This window comes from Microtus pennsylvanicus, chromosome 3 (genome assembly GCF_037038515.1).
Source record: "Microtus pennsylvanicus isolate mMicPen1 chromosome 3, mMicPen1.hap1, whole genome shotgun sequence".
NCBI lineage: Eukaryota > Metazoa > Chordata > Mammalia > Rodentia > Cricetidae > Microtus > Microtus pennsylvanicus.
This window is the reverse complement of record NC_134581.1, coordinates 4,136,555-4,155,860: the sequence shown is the minus strand read 5'-3', so window position 1 is coordinate 4,155,860 and position 19,306 is coordinate 4,136,555. Positions and strand designations below refer to the sequence as shown.

The window sequence follows — 19,306 nt, the reverse complement described above, 5'->3', positions numbered from 1 at the left end:
AGATGGTTCAGTAACCAAGAGCGCTGGAGAGATGGTTCAGTAACCAAGAGCGCTGGTTTTGGGGCTGGAGAGACGGTTCAGTAACTGAGAGCACCTCTGTTCCAATGGAGGCTTCCCATTTGATTCCTAGGATCTACACCGTGGGTCACAACCCTCACAATTCCCGTTTCAGGGAATCCGATGCCCGTTCTGGTCTCTGTGGGCACTAGGCATGCACGTGGTGCATACACTTACATGCGGGCAAAATGTCCATGGAGAAATTTTTAAAATTTTCATATATGATGTGTTGTATTGTTCTAATGTTGCTTCTTTTGGCTGCAGTACTGTGTCTTTTGATGGGGAGTAGCTTAATTTTGATCCCTTTAGCCATAACAAGCTGTACTAACTGTGCTAGCTTTCTTTTTTAAAAAATATTTATTTATTTATTTATTTATTTATTTATTTATTTATTATGTAGACAATGTTCTGTCTGTGGTGCAGGCCAGAAGAGAGCACCAGACCTCATTACAGATGGTTGTGAGCCACCATGTGGTTGCTGGGAATTGAACTCAGGACCTTTGGAAGAGTAGGCAATGCTCTTAACCTCTGAGCCATCTCTCCAGCCCCTGTGCTAGCTTTCTTGATGAAGAATCCCTTTCTTCTGATATTGACTTAGGACATCTTTGCCACACACTACATTTTCTTGTGCACGTGGATCTGCTTTGGAGTTTTCATTCCCCCCCCCCCCCCGCATCTGTCTAGTTTTAGGCCATCACTGCACTGTTTCGTGTTTCTTTATTTTATTAGTTAATTTGCTGTAAAATCTGTGGTATTTATTGTAGTATGCTGTAATATGTTGCATGTTACTAAATATGTTGTAAAACATAAAGTAGCGTCATGAGGACTGAGCTGGCCTGGAGCTCGCTATGTAGCCAAGGATGACCTTTAGTGATGACCCCCATGCTGTCCGGTCCGGTCTTGGCATTACAGTGTGTCAGATCATTTTAAACTCTGGCTCTCAGGGCACATTTTGATACATGCATGGTGTGAGAACAATTGTTACTTTTTTTCAGATTTTAAAACAGAATTTATTTCACTTTTAATATTTTTATTTATTTTTTTGAGAAGTTTGTTTTTCTTTTTTTCCAGACAGGGTTTCTCTGTAGCTTTGGAACCTGTCCTGGAACTTGCTCTGTAGACCAGGCTCACCTCAAACTCACAGAGATCCACTTGTTTCTGCCTCCCGAGTGCTGGGGTTAAAGGTGTGCATACAATGTATTTTAATTTATTCATTCCCCTTTACCCACCACCAAAAAAGTGGAATCTAATTTGTGTTGGCCAGCTGCTCCGGAGCGTGAAGCCTGCCTTTAAGCGTGGTGATATAGATGATGTTACACTGTGCTACCTCTCCAGCAGCCACTGAGTGCAAGGAGCTTCTTGGCTGCGGGAGGGACTTTGTCCTCACTTCCCATTCTCCATTATGTGATTTTGGGGTTTAGACTCTTCTCCATGATTCCTTGGCATCTGCTCCTTGTGAGTGCCACATGCTAAGGGGCTACCAGAGAGTCCCTCATCTGCTCTGCTGGTGCAGACGGAACTCTGCATGTAAAGTCTTTGGTGCTAGTGAGAAGAGTGCCCAGCGTGCATGAGTTGTCTTTGGAAACTCTTTTCTTTATGATACAGACAGTTACCGTCTACATACAGCTTTTAATTTATTCATCTTATTATCGCTGCAGCCTTAATTTTCTCCCCATTGAAGCTTATACATTTTATTTTTTTATTCTATTTTATTTTTTTAATTTATTTATTTATTAAGGATTTCTGCCTCCTCCCCGCCACCGCCTCCCATTTCCCTCCCAAGCTTATACATTTTAGTTTTCTCTCTATTTCTGTGTATTTCAGGATTTTGTTGCTGCTGTGGATATGACTCTTTCTGCTATTCTGCTATTTCCCCCTCACACTGCATCTCCCTGGGTGTGCGCATGCTTCTGCCTTTAGATCTTCTAGAATTATATCAGAGGTCAGGCCACAAAGAGGGAGGGGAGAGCCTTACTGATTAGGAAAAGGGAAGGTTCTGGAAAGACTCTGAGAGAAGCCTTCCCTTTGGGCAGGGTCTCACGCAGGCAAGGTGAGCTGTGTAGTGGGAAGGGACCAGGCAGAGGCTATGTGATGAGGTCCAGGGGCTGGGAATGATCCTGTTTCTTGGGAGATGGGAACAGCAGTTTGAGTTGGATCACCTTCTCTGTGAGACTGAACCGTGATCCAAAATAACTACTACACCCAGGACTAAATTGTCCGATTACACTGGTGTGCATTAAAAAAAAATAACCTTTACCATGAGGACTCCTTTTATTCTCTTGCTGTGATAAATCTCTGACTAAGAGCAACTGAGGGAAGAAAAGATTTTATTCAGTATCCAAAAAAAATAGTCTGCCATTGAAGGAAATCGTGGAAAGAGCCTGGGCAGGAATGTGCAGCAGAAGCCATGGACGGATGCTGATTGATGGCTTCCTCTCAGGCTCATGCCTCATGCTCAGCTAGTTTTCTCATACAGCCCAGGACCACTGCCTAGGGAATGGTGCTGCCCACAGTGGCTTTCCTGCAGCAATGAGCAATCAACACAGTCCCCCACAGACATGCCACAGGCAATCTGATCTGAGCAGTCTGTAAGTTGAGACTCCCTTCCTGGAGCCTCTGGGCTGTGTCAAGTTGGCAGTTAAAGCTAATGAGGATACTAGATAATTGCAAACTGTTTCCAGAAACAAGCAATGTTTTAAATCAAATATGGGGCTCTAGCAAATACTTAATACACACTAGGCCAGTATCATGTGGTTACTCTTCTTAGCTAACACATTGACATGAGACATCAATATAACAAAAATATTTTAAGCCGGGCGGTGGTGGCGCACGCCTTTAATCCCAGCACTCCGGAGGCAGAGGCAGGTGGATCTCTGTGAGTTCGAGACCAGCCTGGTCTACAAGAGCTAGTTCCAGGACAGGCTCCAAAACCACAGAGAAACCCTGTCTCGAAAAACCAAAAAAAAAAAAAATATTTTATACATTTGGAAATTTGACAACAGATTAAAAAATCATTGATAAACTTATGTAAGAACAAAGTCTATGACATTAAACTAAAAAGTAATAATGCCCAACTGTAGTGTATAAATTTGAAAAGTAAGGCATTGTCTTCTTTCTCTTTACTGTGTATTTTTTAATTTTTTTAAATTGCTTCTTATGTGTACAGGTGTTTTGCCTGCATGCATGTCTATTTACATGTGTGTACCTGGTTCCTGTAGAAATCAGAAGAAAGCAGCAAATCTGGAACTGGAGTTACAGAGAGCTGTGAGGTGCCATGGGTGCTGGGAATTGAACCTGGGTCCTCTAGAAGAGCAGCCAGTGCTCCTAAGTGCAGAGCCATCCCTCCAGCCTCGAGGGAAAAGGGTTTAGATGTTTATGGTGGCTCACTAGGAAGTGAGAATCTCAGAGTCCATTATTTTCATTCATCCACGTTTTCTAGGTTCCAATATGGATTTTTTTGATGTTCTTTTATTTTCATTGGTGTGTGATTACTGTGCAAAACTTTGGTGTGCTCCGGTACAGCCTTTGCCTTACATACTACAGGTGTGCACCACCGTGCCTGGATGAAAACCTTTTTTGAGACAGACATGCAGGGCAGCCTCTGAAAGTCAGTTCTCTGGACTGTGGTTTCTGGGGATTGAACGCAAGGTCATCAGACTTGCCTGCCCAGCCACCTTACCTGCACAACTACTGTTTTTGTTAGTTTTGTTTTATATTTCAAGACAGGTTCTCTGTTGTTATCTTCACTCTTTTGGCTTTTTTACTCTTTGGGGGGCCTCCACGCAGTTCCCAAATAAACCATACATGGAAGCTTATTCTTAGTTATGAATGCCTGGCCTTAGTTAGGTTGGCCTGTTTCTTGCTAGCTTTTCTTAACTTAAATTATTCTTGGCTTCTTTGCCTCTGAGCTTTTTCCTTTTCTTACTTCTGTGTATCTTACTTTTACTCTGTTTCTGGCTGGGTGGCTGACCCCTGACGTCCTCCTCTCCGTGCTTTCTTGCTCCTTTTTTTCCCCTCGTTTCTTCTTCTATTTAACCTCTCTGCCTGCCAGCCCTGCCTATCCTTTCTCCTCCCTCACTATTGGCCAGTCATCTCTTTATTAGACCACCAGGTGTTTTAGACAGGTGCGGTAACACAGCCTCACACAGTTAAACAAATGCAGCATAAACAAAAGCAACACGTCCTTACATCCTTGAGCAAGTGTTCCCCAGCATAAACAAGTCACACACCTTAAAATAATGTTCTACCACAAGCCTTGAACTTCCTATTTAGTCAAGGATGACCTTGAACTCTCGATTCTTCTTTCTTCACCTCCTGGAGTGCTGGAGGTGTGTGTGTGTGTGTGTGTGTGTGTGTGAGAGAGAGAGAGAGAGAGAGAGAGAGAGAGAGAGAGAGAGAGAGAGAGAGAGAGTTTGAACGTGCTGAGAGCTGGGATGTTCACCACCCGTGCACCTTTGTCAACTCTTGATGAAGTCATCCGAGCTCCCATGTGCTGTGTTAGCACTATTAGTGTTTGTGTCTCTGTGCTATTAGTAGTTAGTGTTTGTGTCTCTGTGCTATTAGTAGTTAGTGTTTGTGTCTCTGTGCTATTAGTAGTTAGTGTTTGTGTCTCTGTGCTATTAGTAGTTAGTGTTTGTGTGTCTGTGCTATTAGTAGTTAGTGTTTGTGCCTCCCAGCGATTAGCACTATTAGTGTTTGTGTCTCCCAGCGATTAGCACTATTCATTTGTGTCTTAGTACTGTGTCCGTCTCCTTCCTTCAAGGAAGGGTTTCAGCCCTGCGAATTCCACATGTAGCCATGCTCCGCTTCCTCACACCGCAGGTCAGTTTCACTTATTTGGGGACCTCATCTAAAGAGAGAGCTGGCATTTTCTTTGTATGTCTGGTTTCTTTTGCTCAGCACTTTGCTTTGAGAGTCAAATCTCTATGTAGCCCTGGCTGTCCTGGAACTCACTTTGTAGACCAGGCTGGCCTTGAACTCACAATTCTTGAGTGCTGGGATGAAAGGCCTGTGCCACCACCGCCCAGAAGGATAGTCTTCCATTGTTGTATTTGTTAATTGTATGAAGGACTGAAGAGATGGCTCAGTGCTTGCTTTATAAGCGTGAAGATCTGAGTTCAGCCCCCAGAACATAGATTTAAAAAACCATGGTATGGTAGGGCATGCTTGTAACTCCAGTGCTGGGGGAGTCAGCGGCAGGCTGATCCCTGGGGCTCACTGGCAGCCCGTCTAGCCTGCTTCATGAGTTCCAGACTAGAAAGAAACTCCGTTTCAAAAATAAGAAAGAAAATTAATTAATTAAATAAAATAGAAAGTAAAGAATGGCTCTTGAGGACCAAACCCGATGTCTCTAGTCCTCCACATGCTTGTGTGCAAGCACCCACATGCACGTGTACATCACCACGATGCGCGCACACGCGCGCGCATACACACACATGCACACACACAAACATTGATTATGGTTCTAACCCTATGATTAATGTTTTAACAACAAACCCATTTTGCTTGTTGGAGGAAAGACCTGTTGTAAATCTAGACTCTGGTCCCCAGGATCCACATACAGACTGGGTGAGCAGGTTTGGCAGCCTGCCTCTAGTTCCAGCACCAGGAGGTAGAGACAGGAGAGCCTTGGAGCAAACTAGCTAGGCAACTTAGTATAACCAGTGGGCCCTGGTTTCAGTGAGAGACCTGCCTTAATCTATGAGGTGGAGTCATATTGAGGACACCTGATGTTAACTTCTGACTTCCACATGCGTGTGCTCACGAATGCACATACGCCTGCACACACAGTATGGCCCAACACACATATGAAACAGCAGCGCACGCACACATCACACACACACACACACACACACACACACACACACACACACACACCCCTTCACCTGAGTTCTGCATATTTGTTCCACAAAGCAGTGTCCAGCGTGGACTTGAAGCAAAAGCGCCCTCCCTGATTGGCTGTTTTGTGTTTCCCCCTTCCCCACATCGATGGTTTCCAGTGAGATGAGTCAGAAAATGGCCAAGGAGGGCCCCAGGCTCTCCAAGAATCAGAAGTTCTCGGAGCACTTCAGCATCCACTGTTGTCCACCCTTCACCTTCCTCAACTCCAAGCGTGAGATCGTGGACCGCAAGTACAGCATCTGCAAGAGCGGCTGCTTCTACCAGAAGAAGGAGGAAGATTGGATCTGCTGCGCTTGCCAGAAGACCAGGTGAGCGTGGGCTCTGGGCCAGGTCTGAGCCACATTCCCCTGCTCCGTGACTGTCAGCTCTCTTAGGAAGGCGCTGGAGGGCAAGCAGAAGGCGGGCGGGAGGGCAAGGCTTTCCTGCTGTTTCTAGCTCCTGCCAGCATCCCTTAAGCAAGGTGCAGAGCCCGGGCCAGCCGCAGCCTCCAGCTTCTTTTGGCCCTCTCTGCACCAGCCGCCGTGCCAGGTCCCCCCAGAAGCCCAAGCTCCAGCCAGCTGCGTCCCCCGTGGTGGTCAGAGCGCCGCCAGCCAAGCCAAAGTCCCCTCCGAGGCCAGCCAAGCCAAGGTCCCCTTCGAGGACTGAGCGCCAGCCGCGACCCCGCCCAGAGGTCCGACCACCACCAGTCAAGCAGAAGCCCCCTCAGAAGTCCAAGCCACCAGCACGCAGCAGCCCCCTCAGAGGGCCAGGCACCAGCCGTGGGGGGTCTCCCACCAGAGCTCCTAGGTTCTGGTAACACCATCTCTTGCCTTTTGTCTCCCCCCTAGCCTGAGGTCAGTAGCTGCTCTCCGCGTGTACTAACCTGGGGGACCTCTCCACAGTACCAAGCCTGTATAATCCACTCCCTCCATTAAACCCCCTCTTGTTTGAAACACCTGGCGTGGCTTCTGTTTTTCCTCCCCGATGTTCTCAGTCCTCACTTCAGATGGCTGTGTCTGTGCCATCCCGCAGGACTGCAGGCCACTAATTTACCAGCGCATAGTATTTGTTGACCACAGTGGCAGGCAAGGAATACGGAGTAGATCCGTGCTGCTGCTTTGTGCCTCAGAGAGAAGGAGAGGAGACTCTGTACCTGGGCATGTGTGGAAGGAGCGAGCCCAGTGCTCCGTTTGCTCACCCTCCTGACACACGTCATCACATATTAGCCCCCGAAGCAATGGCACTCCTTTGTTTGCTCAGTCTGTCACTCAGCAAACCGTACTGGCATCTATAAGGTTTGATATGCTGTACTGGGGAGAGGAATATAACCTGTGATTTCTTTGTATCAAGGAAGAGACCATCTGGTCACGGTACAAACATTGCAATACTGCTTTACTCAGGAGGTCTGTGGACTGTGGGAGCCCCAAACAGAACCGTCCCAGCTCTGCCATGGGAGCCTGAGGCTTCTCAGAAAGTTAGGTTGGAGTGGGCAAATTGGAGAAGGATGGCCAGGGAGGCTCTGTCCTGCTCTACCTCAGAAGGACCCGTTTCTTCTTTTTGAGACATGGTCTCACACCATAGTTCAGGCTAGCCTGGAGCTTACTCTGTAAACTCATTAAGATCCTCCTGTTTTAGATCCAAGAATGCATGGATGCCATGTTTGGTGTTGAACAAACCCTCCTCTTCCTCCTTTTCTCTTCTTCTCTACAGACTTTATTTATTTATTTATTTTTTTGGTACAGTTTTAGGTCTACCACAAAACATAAGGAAGACAAAAACTTCACTGTTCCCTGGCAACAACATTTTAATATTTGGAAATAGATTTGCTTGTTGAGTCAGTGGTGAGCACCAGCTGTGCCTACTTCCTCTCTGCTCTGCTGCTCAGCCCCTGTGCAGCCTTCTAGAACCCTCCTGAGAGCTCATTCACAGGTCACCAGTGAAGTTTGGGGGTGTCTTCATTTTCAGACACAGTAAACAGCCTTTCTTAGATATTCCTAAATAAAGGACCCACATCATCTTTGGCAGCTGCCAGGATTGTGATGTCCCCAAATGAAAGCATTGGCAAGATGCAAGGTCAAGAGTTTCACCTAGCAAAGGGACTAGCTGGCTACGGCTCACTAAAAGCTTAGCGGAGAAGTGAATCCAGGTTGACTGGTCATAAAATCCCTCCAAGAGGTTGCAGTGAGAGGTTGGTTCAGCCAGCTAACTTCTGATACATAGAAGGGGCTGGAAAATCTAGAGCTGAGGCTGTGAGTTTATACAGGAGAGGCAGCCTTTTATGGAAAGTCAGTCCGTGACATTTTAGGTCGTTGGAGTTCAAGCTGGAAAGGAAAGGACACAGAAGACAATGAGGGTAAATTCCATCTCAGACACAGGGTTGTTTGGACCCAGCCTCACTCATTATGGTCACCAGACTCAGAGACATCAGCCAAGGTGTCTCCACAGGCTGTGTGTGTGTCCTACCTCCCTGGGAATCAGGACCAGCTTCCTACTGTCCAAGGCTCTCATGCACCCTCTGAGCCCCGCCCAAGATACTCGTTTTCCCTTCTCTGAACTCAGAGGTCCTAAGGCAGCACAGTAGAATGGGTATTGTTACCTTTATTGATCTGATTGATCTCAAATCAGAGGCGTTAATTAATGGGAACAACTTACACTCAATCAGGGCAGCGAGGCCAGACCTTTAAAAAAGGCTTAAAAGGAGATTTTCTGAAGCTGACACGCTTTCAGAGATGATGCTGATCCTGAGGTATTGTGTGGAGGGGTCAAACAATTTGGACAAAGACCTTTTTAGATCTATGATAAGACTTTTGAATAGCTCTTCTCCAGAAAGCAGAGAATAATCTGATTTTAGAAAAGAGTGGCTTGGTTTCTGGCGTCGCAGTGGAAGGTAGGAGCATCTCTTTCTGGACGGGCGGTGGTCCTGGCATGTCCCTCCAGTTTATTCTTTTCCACGTCTTTAAGATTTGGGACTTAATCTGAAGGTCCCAAGATTACAGAGCTGCCACTGTAAGATACTGTTACTCTATGAGATTAGATCCACAGCCCAGGGAAATCAGGCCACACAATAAAAAGTATCTTTTTATACATTCAGTTTCCTCTGTCCATTAATAACAGTAAAAAATAAGATAATTTATTTTTGTACTTTGATTTATGTATTGTGATTTCACTTATTTTAGCTTTTGCTAGTAGAGCCTGGATTTTATACATCATAATCATGTCTTTCAGTAGAGACAGCTGTGAATTTTCTATTTCAATCTGGATACTTAAGTGTGTATGTTTTGAACTTCTATCTATACTGAAAACATATTTTGAAATATGGCTTAGTGTCTTCAAGGTTTTCTGCCAAGCTAGAGAATGGCCCCAGACGTGCTTCGGGATACTAACAGACATCCTAATCCCTGATAGACTTTCTGTGGCAGCAATTGTTGGTCCTTAGATACTGACATCATCAATTGTTGGTCCTTAGATACTGACATCATCAATTGTTGGTCCTTAGATACTGACATCATCAATTGTTGATCCTTAGATACTGACATCATCAATTGTTGGTCCTTAGATACTGACATCACCAATTGTTGGTCCTTAGATACTGACATCATCAATTGTTGGTCCTTAGATACTGACATCATCAATTGTTGGTCCTTAGATACTGACATCATCAATTGTTGGTCCTTAGATACTGACATCATCAATTGTTGGTCCTTAGATACTGACATCATCAATTGTTGATCCTTAGATACTGACATGACCCTGGTGTTCAGGGAGAAAATACACTGGAGTGCTTGGACTCAGGTTATGGGATGAATTCGACTCTGACAAGCCTTTAGAGCCTGTCTGTTCCTGGAGGGAGCCCACTGCCCTGCTAAATGGAAAATCTTTTTGATTTAAAACTTTCATAGCTACACCAGAGTAAAATGAGAGCATTTTACATGAGGATTGACTCTCATGGGCCACCATCCTCTAATCTTCCTCTTTTGCTTGGTTGGCAAAGATGATTGTCAGGCATCTCCTGCAGGCAGAGCATCCCTCTCTTGCATCTAGGGAGTTGCCGTTATCATCAGTGGTAAGGAGCCCTGGCAGAGCCGTTGGTCTCACGACCGCTCACACTTCCTGCTGAGTAGATGACTGTCCTGTGCTGGGCCTTCTTGACACATTTACCCTTGTGCATGGGTTTGTTTGCCTGTGTCCCCTTGTAGGACTGTGTGTTAATCAGGTTCAGGCCATCTTACACTCACCCTCCAGAGCCCAACTCAGGGTTTGGCTGATGTTAGTGACTCAGACCAAATGCGGCCTCACAGTCTGCCACCTTCAGCATCAGGCTTGAGTTTAAGTTTTTAGATAACCTGTGACCAGGACTTGGCTGGGCCTACATTATTTGTAATCAATTTATTAAATGTTGCTATCAAACTAGGGACAGGTTAACCTGGTCAGAATTTTATAACAGAGTTCACATAGTCTACACGTATGTGAGCATGTTTATGTTTACGGCCGTGACTTCCGTCACTGCTTTCATTGCTGTGACAAGGTATCTGGGGAAGCAGCGTTAGGAAGGCTCGCTTTGACTCACAGTTTGAAGGGACACAGTCCATCCTGTATCACGGTATGGTGGCAAGAGCGTGAGGCGGCTGGTCACATGGTGTCCGCAGTCAGGAAGCAGAGAGAGATGAACATTGGTTCTCAGCTCTCTTTCTCCTTCTTATTTGTCCTAGGGACCCAGCCCATGAGCTGGTGCCCCCCACACTCAGGCTGAGTCTTTTCCTTTAAACCTTTCTGGGGACACCCCCATAGACACGGAGGTTTGTTTCTTTGGTGACTCAAATCCAGGCAAGTTGACAGTGAAGATCAACCATCACAAGCAGTAAAATGCTTTTTGTTTTTGATCTAGGAGTGGAGTGTACTGTAACTGCCTTCTGTCTTGCAAAACTTCTTACGACAAATAACCGGGAAACCAAAAATCATTATGCATAGAAACAGAAGGATTTTAAAAAAACTATTAACTTTCCTAGGCTCAATCCAGAAAAAAAAATCGTGTCTGTTTTGGCCAAAGACGACAAGAGTTGAGAAACCAAGAGAGGGGCTCTAAAGCCGATTTCTGAGGAGAAAAATAGCACCAGAGCCCAGTGGTTAAAAGTCCCTCCTTCTCTTGTAGGACCTGAGTTCAGTCTGCAGCATCCCACATGGTGGCTCAAAATTGTAACTTCTGTTCTGGTGCCCCTTTTGGGATCTGTGGAAACTGCATGCACATGGTGCTCCCACGCGTGTGTGCACGCGCCCTCTCTCTCTTCCACCCACACACAATAAAAATAAATACATCGTTGAGAAAGGTCCATGAAGTCACAGTTGTATTAAATACTGCTCAGGAAGTGGACACCACTTGCCAGTTCATGAAATTTTCTTTTTCTCTTTGTAAATCAGATTGAAAAGGAGGAGCAGGTCAACCCCAAGAAAAAAGTAACTGAGAAGGGATTTCCCGTGAATGGACGGCCTCCGCCTGTGGACTTACTACTTCGCAAGCCATCTGCCCTCAGACAAACTATCTGGTCTCAAGGATGAAGCAGGGTCAGACGCCTGCTGACGTGACAGCTACAGATGCCCTCAGTCCTCACGGTGTGGGAGCCTCAGGGCAGCCTGCCTGGAGGTGAGGGGGGCCCTTTGTACCATAGTCACTGAGACCTGAGAGGACCCTTGGGCTCCAGAGCTCAGGAGAGGGGTCTTTTGGTCTCATCTGCAGCCCTTTGCTCTCTGGCAGGTGCGCGATGCCTCCAGGGTCATTGACAAAGGTCTGCAGAGCTAATCCACACATATTCCTCCGTCTCTTTATTCCGCTGTATCCCTGTATCCTTCAACCTTTCCCTTCCTAACTCTCTGTCTGCCTCCTCCTGTTCCTATGCCATGTGCTTTCTGTTGAACGACCTTACTCAGAGCCAGAGCCAGAGTGGACACTCAGGGCCGGAGCCAGAGTGGACGCTCAGGGCCGGAGCCAGAGTGCACGCTGGTGAAGGTCCGGGTGATTTTCAGATAAGGTACAAATTGTCATGTGATCCTTAAATGCTAAGATGTCTCTAGAGTCATGTTAAGTCAGATGTAGCTAACCTGTATCAGAAACAGAGGAAAGCAGCAACCTCTGCCTCCCTCTGCAGGCCTCTGTCTCCATTCTCACACAGGGCACAGTGAGCATCAACTCCTGCTCAGGTCTGGGTGAGAACACCTTCTTTAAAGCACTGCCTTTGGAATCATGTCACCTGTACAGGTAGCCGTCACCTGGGCTCTGTCACCTGTAGAGTTAGCACTCACCTGGATAGTTCTGTGTCACCTGCATGGCTCTGTCACCAGCACAGCTCCAATTGTTTTCAGATTAGAAAACTTAGAAAGGTCTTATGGCTTCAGCCTCTGCCCTTCCGTGAGGGACCCTGAGCCCAGGTAGATGTCTCTAGACAATTGCACAGGTCTAGAAAGAGTGATCGGAGTTCTGTCTTCCAATCCAAATCTCCAAACTCCTGGGGGGAGAGGAGGCCTGGCACCCCAGGCTTTTCCCTGTCTGGCCCTCCACTTCTAAGTCTGTGGTAAAAACAGATCAAGAAGAACGGGGACAGAACTTGGCCTTCTGCAAAGGAGAGTAAAGAGTGTGTTGGGGAGTAGGGAGCTAGAAATCCAAGACTTCTTCCCTGAGTTCAAGGCCGTTCCCGCATAAGGGGATCTGGGCCCAACTATATAGGGTGAGTAGGGTTGGGGGTTCATTTCCATCTCTTTGCTCTGGTCTGTCCCCAGGATCTGTAGCCTCAGATTTCTGGGAAAGAATGATCCTGAGTATGCACTCTTGTTCTGGACCCCAGAAACCCACCCCACCCCACCCTACTTGCGTGTACCTCACGTCTACACTTGCTGTGAGGACGGAGACAGGGCCAGATGGAAGCACCTCAGATTGCCTTGGACTCTTGTGGACACGTGTGTATGTGTGCGTGTGTGCACGTGTGTGTGTGTGTGTTGGGATTAACTTTGGGGGACTATTGGCCAGTTTTCAGGCCCAGCAAGACCTCACGGTTTCTTCTTTCTGTTTTATCTTGTGTACTCACGAACAAATGTGGCCATCTATCCTCGGTGCCCGTCCTGGGGCTGCAAGCTTCCTGCTCAGACCCTGTCATGCTCTGGCCTATGGCTCATGTGCAGGTGCCCTCAGCTCAAATATCATCTCAGAGATTCTCCCACGTCACCCGGCTCTGCCTCTCTAGGTTTTGATTACATCTTCTGGAATGATCCTGTTCACTTACTTATTGTTGAGTTCTTGCGTCAATGCCTTGCCTAATGTAAACCCCGTGTCTGCCAGAACTGATTTGTGTGGTCTTCAGTTGTCTGGGACTAATATGGATTCAATAAATACTTGTTGACTGGAAGAATGTTTATTTGTTTTTAAAAATAGCCTTAAAGTAATGTTCGAAAGTATGAGTTCTTTTGAGGAATCAGAGGCATCTATTGTAGTCCATAAAGAATTGCTGGTGACCTTGGCAGGGCCCCCTCTGTGTGAAGGAATTGGGAAAGAGGAGCAGGAATTCATGAGTGTAAATGCAGCACCCTCAACTTGGCCTTGAAGGACGTTGAGGGCAGACAGGGCTTGAGTCGGTAACTCGGGAGCTGTTAGACCACACTGAAATGCTCTTGAGGGACCGTGATGGCACACACTTTTAATCCAACACTCGGGAGGCAGAGGCCAGCCTGGTCTACAAGAGCGAGTTCCAGAACAGCTAGGGCTACACAGAGAACCCCTATCTCAAAAAACCATAACCCTTCCTGCCCCTCCCCCCCACTGCTCTGGGGAAGGAGGCTGTAGTGTGTGTGATGAAGAGGCACAGGGCCATTACCTGATGGAGCTAAGAACCCAGGAGGGAGCTTGGGGACACCAGTGAGGGGGACCCCCATCAATCAAGGGGCCCTTTGATTGGAAAGGGGGAAAAAGAGAAGAGAACTGTAGATTACAGCTAGTTCTTGAGTTCAATGGTGGGGTGTGGGTGGCCCTTGTCTGAAGCATCAGTTTCCTGTGTGCCTTATGTAGGACCCAAGGCAGCCAGTTCACACTGGGGTGGTGGGGAGGTGGTGGCATTGGGGACAGGAGGAATGAAGGCAGAAGGGAGGACTACAGAGATGTCACTCCAATCACCTCTACAAAGCTTATCCTAATCTCCCCTCTCACTTTTGAATGAATTTGTATTTTCTCTTCCTCCCTCCCTCCTCCTCCTCCTCCTCCTCCTCCTCCTCCTCCTCCTCCTCCTTCTCTCTCTCTCTCTCTCTCTCTTTGAGACAGGGTTTCTCTGTATAGTTTTGGAGCCTATCCTGGAATTTGCTCTATAGACCAGGCTGGTCTTGAACTGGGATTAAAGATGTATTCCACTACCGCCTGGCCCAGGGCAGTAATCTTATATGACTAAAAACAAAATCAGACTTGTTTGTATGATTTTATTCATAAATATATAATTTAGTTGTCTCAAGATGTCAGCCCCTGCTGGGCGGTGGTGGCGCACGCCTTTAATTTCAGCACTTGGGAGGCAGAGGCAGGCGGATCTCTGTGAGTTCGAGGCCAGCCTGGTCTACAAGAGCTAGTTCCAGGACAGGAACCAAAAGCTACGGAGAAACCCTGTCTCGAAAAAAAAAAAAAGATGTCAGCCCCTTATTTAAAGTCTTGTAGGGGTGAAAGAATTTCTGTTTTTCACTCATAGTTTACAGGAGCCCATCTACCTTGGAATCCAGAAACCTAAACACTGTTATACTATATCTAAAAGACAGAAACAGAAGCGTCGGCCCTCAAGTTCATAGCCAGTCTACTCATTACCATGTCATGGTCAATGGGGCTCGTATTGGCCGATGAAACAATAATGTAAATGTACCGATGATTGTCAACTTGACATGAAGAGTCTCAGTGAGGGATTGTCTAGATCAGGTTGGGTTGTGAGGCTATTGGAGGGGGCTGCCTTGACATGCAGTCTCAATGAGGGGTTGTCTAGATCAGGTTGGGCTGTGAGCATGTCTGAGGGGAGGCTGCCTTGATTTCATTAATTGATGAGGGAAGACCCAGCCTGTAAGTGGCTGGCCCTACTCCTGGATTTGGGGCTCTGGATGCTATCAGAGGGGGTTGGAGAGATGGTTCAGTGGTTAAGAGCACTGCCTGCTATCCCAAAGATCTTGAGTTCAATTCCCAGCAACGATATGGTGGCTCACAACCATATGTAATGAGATCTGGTGCCCTGTTGAGGAAGAGACCCGGTCAGCCATCCTCATCAACCTAGACCATGAACTTGTCCAACATGGACAAGATCAACAGAACCGCCATATATGGGCTGCCCATGCATGCTAATAAAATAATGCTACCAGAGTGGAGAAAGCTGGCTGAGAAGAAATATGCCTGAGTTCATTTCTCTCTGCTCCTCCTGACTTGGCATTTGGTGTGACCAGCTGTCTCCAGCTCCTGCAGTGATGGACTATCTCCTGGAATTGTGAGCAAAATAAACCTTTTCTTCCCCAAAGTTTCCTCCTTCCTTCCTTCCTTCCTTCCTTCCTTCCTTCCTTCCTTCCTTCCTTCCTTCCTTCCTTCCTCTTTAAATCAAGATACGCTATCACATTAGCAGAAATGAAACCGGGATACAGCAGGACTTTGTACGAGGCTTTTAACCCCTCACTTTCTTAACTGGTAGAAGGAAATTGTGATAATTGTCTTGCCTTCCCACAGTGCTGTTGTGTAGACCAAGAAAGAGCTTAGAGTCTAATGGTGTAGCATATCCAAATGCTGACTGACTTTCCAAGGGACATCATGGAGGTTGTGATGTTGTGTCATGGGGAAGTGGGGATGACTTTGGAGTTAGTGGGTTCAGGTTTTCCCTAAATCTGACACTAAGCAGTGAGGTCATCCCATCAGCTCAGCCTGTGACCTTGGCACTAAGCAGTGAGGTCATCCCATCAGCTCAGCCTGTGGCCTTGGCACTAAGCAGTGAGGTCATCCCATCAGCTCAGCCTGTGGCCTTGGCACTAAGCAGTGAGGTCATCCCATCAGCTCAGCCTGTGGCCTTGGCACTAAGCAGTGACGTCATCCCATCAGCTCAGCCTGTGGCCTTGGCACTAAGCAGTGAGGTCATCCCATCAGCTCAGCCTGTGGCCTTTGAGTCATTTACACGCTCAGTGAAGAACCCAGATTACAGGACCTTCCAGAAACTGCCCAGCCCTGTGGTTCTGTCATTATCATGGACCGTGTTGTTTCTTCATCCCAATAGAGCATACATATGCAAGACAAGACATGGGGGTCTGTGCGGTTCTGTGCTTAAGGAGGGAATGCACACAGAGAAACTGAGTTCCTCTGTTTCCTGGGTGGGAAAGTTGCTGGCAAGTAGGTTATCAGATTCATTCTCTGGGGAGCAATGCTTTGGTCTGTTGTGCTTTTGTGGCTGCGTCTACCAAGTCTACAGCTACAGTCAGTAAACCAAAACAGTGTTTCTAATCTAGCTGGAACTTGGATTTAGTGTGTGTTTGTGCGTGCATGTATGTGTGCGTGTTGTGTGCATGCACACGTGTGCATGTGTATGCGAAGGTCAGGTAACAAATTTTAGGAGTCAGTTTTCTCATTCTATCACAGGGGACCCAAGATCAAACTCTGCTTGACAGACTTGGTAGCAAGCCCCTTTACCCTCTGAGCCATCTTGCCAGCTGTCTATAACCCCTTATGTTATACTATTTTCTCTGAGTCTTATTTGACATATCTTCTTTTGTTTAAATCTCAGAAATGTTCTTCTCAGGAAGCTCAGATATAAGAACCAGAAACAAACAAACTACATCTCCAAGGCTTGGCGGGAGCCGGTTGAGCTGGTTTCTGGGATATGGGTGTCCACAGGTCTTGTCCCTCATACTGACCTCCCTACCCTTGGGATCGATTGAATGACCAAAGGCCACAGGGTTCAGGGGTTCGCCTTCTTCCTTCACAGTCATGCCCATCCCTTTCATGAGAGTGGGGTACCCACTTCTGAAGAATGCAGGCAGCCCATGGGAAATGCAGAGGTGCAGCCACCAGGAGAAAACTGGGGGCTCAACGCCCCCATTTAGAACTCTATTGACAGTTTCTCTCTCCCCTCAGCACTTTGACCATACCACCCCACCGCCTCCCTCTATAACTGCCGATGAGAGGTCTGCCATCAATCTTCTCGACTCATGGTGAGACTCTGCTTTTCCTTTGTTTATTTTAAAATGATTTTCCTTTTCGCCCCTGCTGTTCTGAACATACGATGACTGCGATGTCACTAAGTACGGATTTATGTCTGCTTATTCTGCCCAGGACTCAGGTACCTCTAGCTGAAGATTCGTGTGTCTTCAGGGATGTGCAAAACAAGTTCGTGTTGCACAGCTATCCAAATGGCAAATATAAAAGAGAAACTGTCCAGTGTTGGCATTAATGTGAAGAAAGTCCCAGAAGCTACTGATGGAATTTATACGTTGTCATAACACATGCCATAATACCACTGCACTCCAGGACACTAGCAAGGCAGGGTATCTTAAAACCTCTAACCAAGTAACTATAATTTTAGGCATCCATCCTGGAGAAAACTTACACACTTTTAGAGAAGAGAGAAATGCACAAATTTGTTTAAAAGATCAAGGTTTGTAGTTAAGAGAGGAACATAGAATGTACTAACCAAAACGTCTACCCACAGGGGAATGAGAGAATCAGTTTTGGGATATCTGCAAATAATGTCCTAACCAGCAGTTAAAAGTCAATCCGTCAGATAGACCCTGTCAAGCAGGAAAATCCAGAAACCACAGCCAGGACTATGCAAAGCAAGCATCAGGCAGTAAGCCCAGTATGACATCCTATGCATAAATATTGACAGCCCACAGTTTTATATTAGTTATTGCTCAACAAGGAGAAGTCATAAGACCTCATACTTTTTCTATAATGCCACAGGATTTAAAAATGACAGCAAAATACAAAGATATTAAAAACAAATCCTCTCAGAAATAAAAGTATAAGAAATAATTCCTGGCTTGAAGAAATAACCCAGCCTAAAAGTTACACAGGAATGGTTTAACACCACCTGCTGGACAAACATTTGTTTGGAGAGAGTAAATGGGAAATTTGTCAGCAGCTGGGAAGCTTCCATGGTTGGTTATATAAATCTTAAACACCAAAAACATTTGTTTTGAATCTGTTTTGGGTCTGGGCTAGAGTCCTTGGCTTGTGATGGCTCCTGACATGGGAGAAAAGGGAGCCAGTTGGAACACAGCTCTCAAATTTCCCTTTCGGAACAGGTAGATAGGAAGGGGAAATAGGATGTTGGTGAATGTGGAGGGATGTAAAACGGACAGTGTTATGGTGGAGGGAAACGTGATGTAGGAACTAGAGGAGCATCAGGAATGACCTTGTGCTGGGAGCTGGTTGGCCAAGCACGGGCAGATGCCTGAAGACCCCACAGGCCGCCATTGCATTCTCACAGCCAGAGCTGGCAAGGTTCAGACTCAAGTGCAAGGAGGGGGGCCCGTGTTCAAGGTGTGGATCTGGAGTGGCAGGAAGACAGCAAGGAGGAAGGAAGAGATGGCTGAGGATGCTGTGCCCCAGCAAGAAGAAGCAGGCCAAATACTGTCCCAGGGTACCCAAAGGGTCCCAGCGTCCTAACAGGAGGGCACTGTGGGCCCGTGGGAGCTCCAATGTGGCCCCGTGGAAGCTCCAATGTGGCCCCGAGGACGCTCCAGTGTAACCCCGTGGAAGCTCCAATGAGAAGGCAAGGAATTTAACTGCATAACAACTCATGCAGAACCTCGGGTGCTAAATGAACATCTAAGGTGATAACGTCTCTGAGGAACAGGTTCTAACGGTGAGCTGCCCACGGCCATCACCTTCCTGAGTAACTGGGCTGGGAAGAACGGGAATGGGATAGGAGCACACAGTAGCCCTGTGGTGAGCCTTGCCCCAACCCATTCAGGAAACCATCTTGATTTTAGCAAAGCGAGACTCCATCCCCAGGGCTCGCTGTTTCACCCTCCCCTCCACGCCACCCCCAAGACCTGGAGTGTGTGTTAACCCATGCCCAGCACTGGATGTTAGCCTGTTAATGTGAATAACCAGAAACTGCTAAATTTTGTCTGCCTTCTGTAGAAATAAAATCTGGGGATGGATCAAACCTACCTGGAGATTGCTTGAAGCTGGTGGGGGTCGACTGAGCGTCTTGTGCCTTGGGCATCAAAACTGAAACACAGTGTGATAGTTATGTAATGTTTTTCTGTGTAACATTGATTCTGAGGAACACTTCCCATTAAATACTAGCGACATATAAAACTCCAAAAGCTGCTCTTCATCAGTTTCTTGAGTAGGCATCCATAGCCACAATGGCTGACACATGGTAGC

At 46.8% G+C, this 19,306-nt stretch overlaps 1 protein-coding gene across 6 annotated transcripts in view; it reads left to right on the top strand.

The window, feature by feature from the left end:
* Mobp (myelin associated oligodendrocyte basic protein) overlaps positions 1-19,086 on the top strand; it is a 35,598-nt gene extending 16,512 nt beyond the window's left edge. For 2 of the 6 annotated variants that reach the window (XM_075964145.1, XM_075964143.1), the window contains 5 exons: positions 6,057-6,266; positions 6,475-6,750; positions 11,353-11,575; positions 17,045-17,121; positions 17,243-19,086. In XM_075964145.1, the coding sequence (XP_075820260.1) occupies positions 6,061-6,266; positions 6,475-6,750; position 11,353 (483 nt within the window). In that variant the 5' untranslated portion in view covers positions 6,057-6,060 and the 3' untranslated portion in view covers positions 11,354-11,575; positions 17,045-17,121; positions 17,243-19,086. Of the gene's footprint in view, positions 1-6,056; positions 6,267-6,474; positions 6,792-11,352; positions 11,576-17,044; positions 17,122-17,242 lie in introns of all 6 variants that reach the window. The other 4 variants (XM_075964141.1, XM_075964142.1, XM_075964147.1 and 1 more) reach the window with 2 other exon arrangements.
* Positions 19,087-19,306: the final 220 nt, after the last annotated feature.